At 35.8% G+C, this 2489-nt stretch overlaps 1 protein-coding gene across 1 annotated transcript in view; it reads right to left on the bottom strand.

Annotated features, from left to right (window-relative positions):
• Positions 1 to 2489, bottom strand: part of ADAM28 (ADAM metallopeptidase domain 28) — a 97931-nt gene that overhangs the window by 29378 nt on the left and 66064 nt on the right. Inside the window, exon 14 of the mRNA XM_004707700.1 lies at positions 455 to 557. Within this exon, the coding sequence (XP_004707757.1) occupies positions 455 to 557 (103 nt within the window). The remainder of the gene's footprint in view (positions 1 to 454; positions 558 to 2489) is intronic.

The following is a 2489-nucleotide window of genomic DNA, read 5'->3' on the forward strand; positions in this document are numbered from 1 at the left end:
TCATTAGCTCCTCACTCCCACCCATCCCAACCCCTCCCTCTCTACCATAGGCCCAAGAGATAGGACATTCACTTATCCTGGATTTCATATACAGAAAACTTACAAAAAAACAAAACCAAAAAGGACCCTCAAAAAAAATACCAAGAATAGCAAAATAAAATTGTCAATAACTTCCACCGGAAGGATGACAGAAAATATTAAAAACTAGAAAAATTTAAGTAAAATTTAGGGAAGATCAAAAGATAGGGTGCTAAATTTTAACCTAAGTGCATTTCCTGTTCTTCCCAAGCACCCTAGCTCACAACCTAGCACATAATAGTACTCAATAAATAGTTCTCAAATGGATGAGTGGTAACTAAATTCATTTTCCCTTTAAATGAAAGAGATCAGAAGCTGCGGCTGACTGTTTCTGGCCTTGTCTATGGGGCAGGAAGATACAAGCAAGGACACTTACTTTGCTTTACAGGGAATGAGTGTGTCATCCAGTCTGCGACAGTACCCATACTTCGACCCACCTTCATTTGTGCTGTAACAGGACTGATCTGCAACCTCCGTTCCTAGGGTGACCATAGGAGATATTTGAAAACAAAAAGGCAAATAAATGAAAAACCTCACGACCTAATATAAAACCAGTGTGAAAGCACATATTTAGCATAATTCCATTGACCATTAAAAGAAATATATATAGGTTGCCATATTTCTTTCTTGATCAAGAGAAATTTGGGTTAAAATACTTTTTAAAATATTCTAAATCTGTTTCCTCTATTTTTGGAAATATTTGGATGATCCAATGATGACTAAAAATTCATCTAAAAATTAAGACAGCTAAGAGAACTTAGCAATTATGCCAACAGTCTCCTTGCAGATATTCAATTATATCCTATTGGTATATGCTATTGTGATAACTACCAGCTATAATTTATCAAGCTCCTCTTATGCACCAGGTTTACATAAACTTCACACATATGCATTAAATAATTTTACATGTACACCTTCTCAGAGTCCCAGCGGATGGGCAGTAGAGTATAATGGTTATAAACTCAGGCTTTCACAGTCAGTAATGCTGAGCAGCTATGTGACCTTGGGCAAGTGGCTTTATTTCTTTTTGATTGGGTATGCCCTCTGTAAAATAAGGATCTATAATGACATCTACTTCACATAATTGCTGTGAGGATCAAATGACTTAATGACTTTACACACACACACACACACACACACACACACACACACTACAGAAAACACTGCCTGGTCAACAGTAAATGATGAATAAACCCTAGCCACTCTTATTATTTTTCCCATTTTACCCATAAGGAAATGGAGAACCAGACTGAAACACAAAAAGATGCATAATCAGACAGTTCTACAGTTCTACCTGAGTCTACGACCTACATTCCCCTTTTTTGTATATGTGTGTGTGTGCTCGGCTGCCCCACGAAAGGTAAGTAGAAAACTCCTACAAAAAAATTTAAGGTCAGAATTAAAAAGCAAACAATAAAAATCAGTCTAGGTTAAAAATAAGCCAAATCCTATGAAGATATTACATTGATCTTTAAAACATCACTTAAACTATTATAATGACTGGTAAACTCATTTAAATTTTAAATGAATTTCATATTCAAGTGTTCAGGATGCCACTGGTTTTATTAACCTACTTATTATTTCATATATTAGAAATATTTATTAATTTTATAATACTATATTATTCAAATATAGATATTGAAAAAAGTGTAATTCTAATTGCAAAATTCAATGATGGCTACTGCTTTTGCAGAAAGTATCATTAATATGTTTGGCATTGCACTATTAACTTTTCCCAGTTTATAGTATGTCTTTTTCCTTCTGCAAGTATGAAACATTTTATATATTCTTTATGTTAGACTAGAAATGTTTATAATAAACATATGTAAGTCTATAAAAGGCTGACTACAAACTTCATAAACAACATATTTCTGTGTAGCCTCAGCAACAATCCATCTTGCCAAGGACCTACCTCTTTTTCATTGGCCCTCACTTTACGAAGCATGATGTCCCTTTTCAGGGACTGGACTTGCCTGATAATGTGTCCAAAGTATGTAGACTAAATCTTGCCATCTTCTATTTGAAGGAGCACTCTGGCTCTACTTCTTCCAAGACAAATCTGTTGGGTCTTTGGCAGTCCATGAGACTTTCAATATCCTTTGCCAGCACCACAATTCCAATGCACCAATTCTTTTATGCTTCTCCTTATTTAATATCCAACTTTTACTTCCATATGAGGCCATTGAAAATAGGATGTCTTGAGCCAGGTGTACCTTAGCAAGGTAACATCCTTGTTCCTCAATGCCGTAAGGAGGTCTTCTGGAGTAAATATGCCCAATGGCACGTGTCCTTTGATCTCTTGACTGCTGCTTGAGCACTGATTGGGAATACACGAAGAAACTCAAGCCAACTTCAGTCTTTTCTCTACTGGTCATGAGATCACCTACTGCTCCAGTTGTAATGATTTTGGT

The sequence above is a fragment of the Echinops telfairi genome, unplaced genomic scaffold, assembly GCF_000313985.2.
Source record: "Echinops telfairi isolate 266 unplaced genomic scaffold, ASM31398v2 ScPeMD7_9;HRSCAF=40, whole genome shotgun sequence".
In the NCBI taxonomy this organism is placed as follows: domain Eukaryota; kingdom Metazoa; phylum Chordata; class Mammalia; order Afrosoricida; family Tenrecidae; genus Echinops; species Echinops telfairi.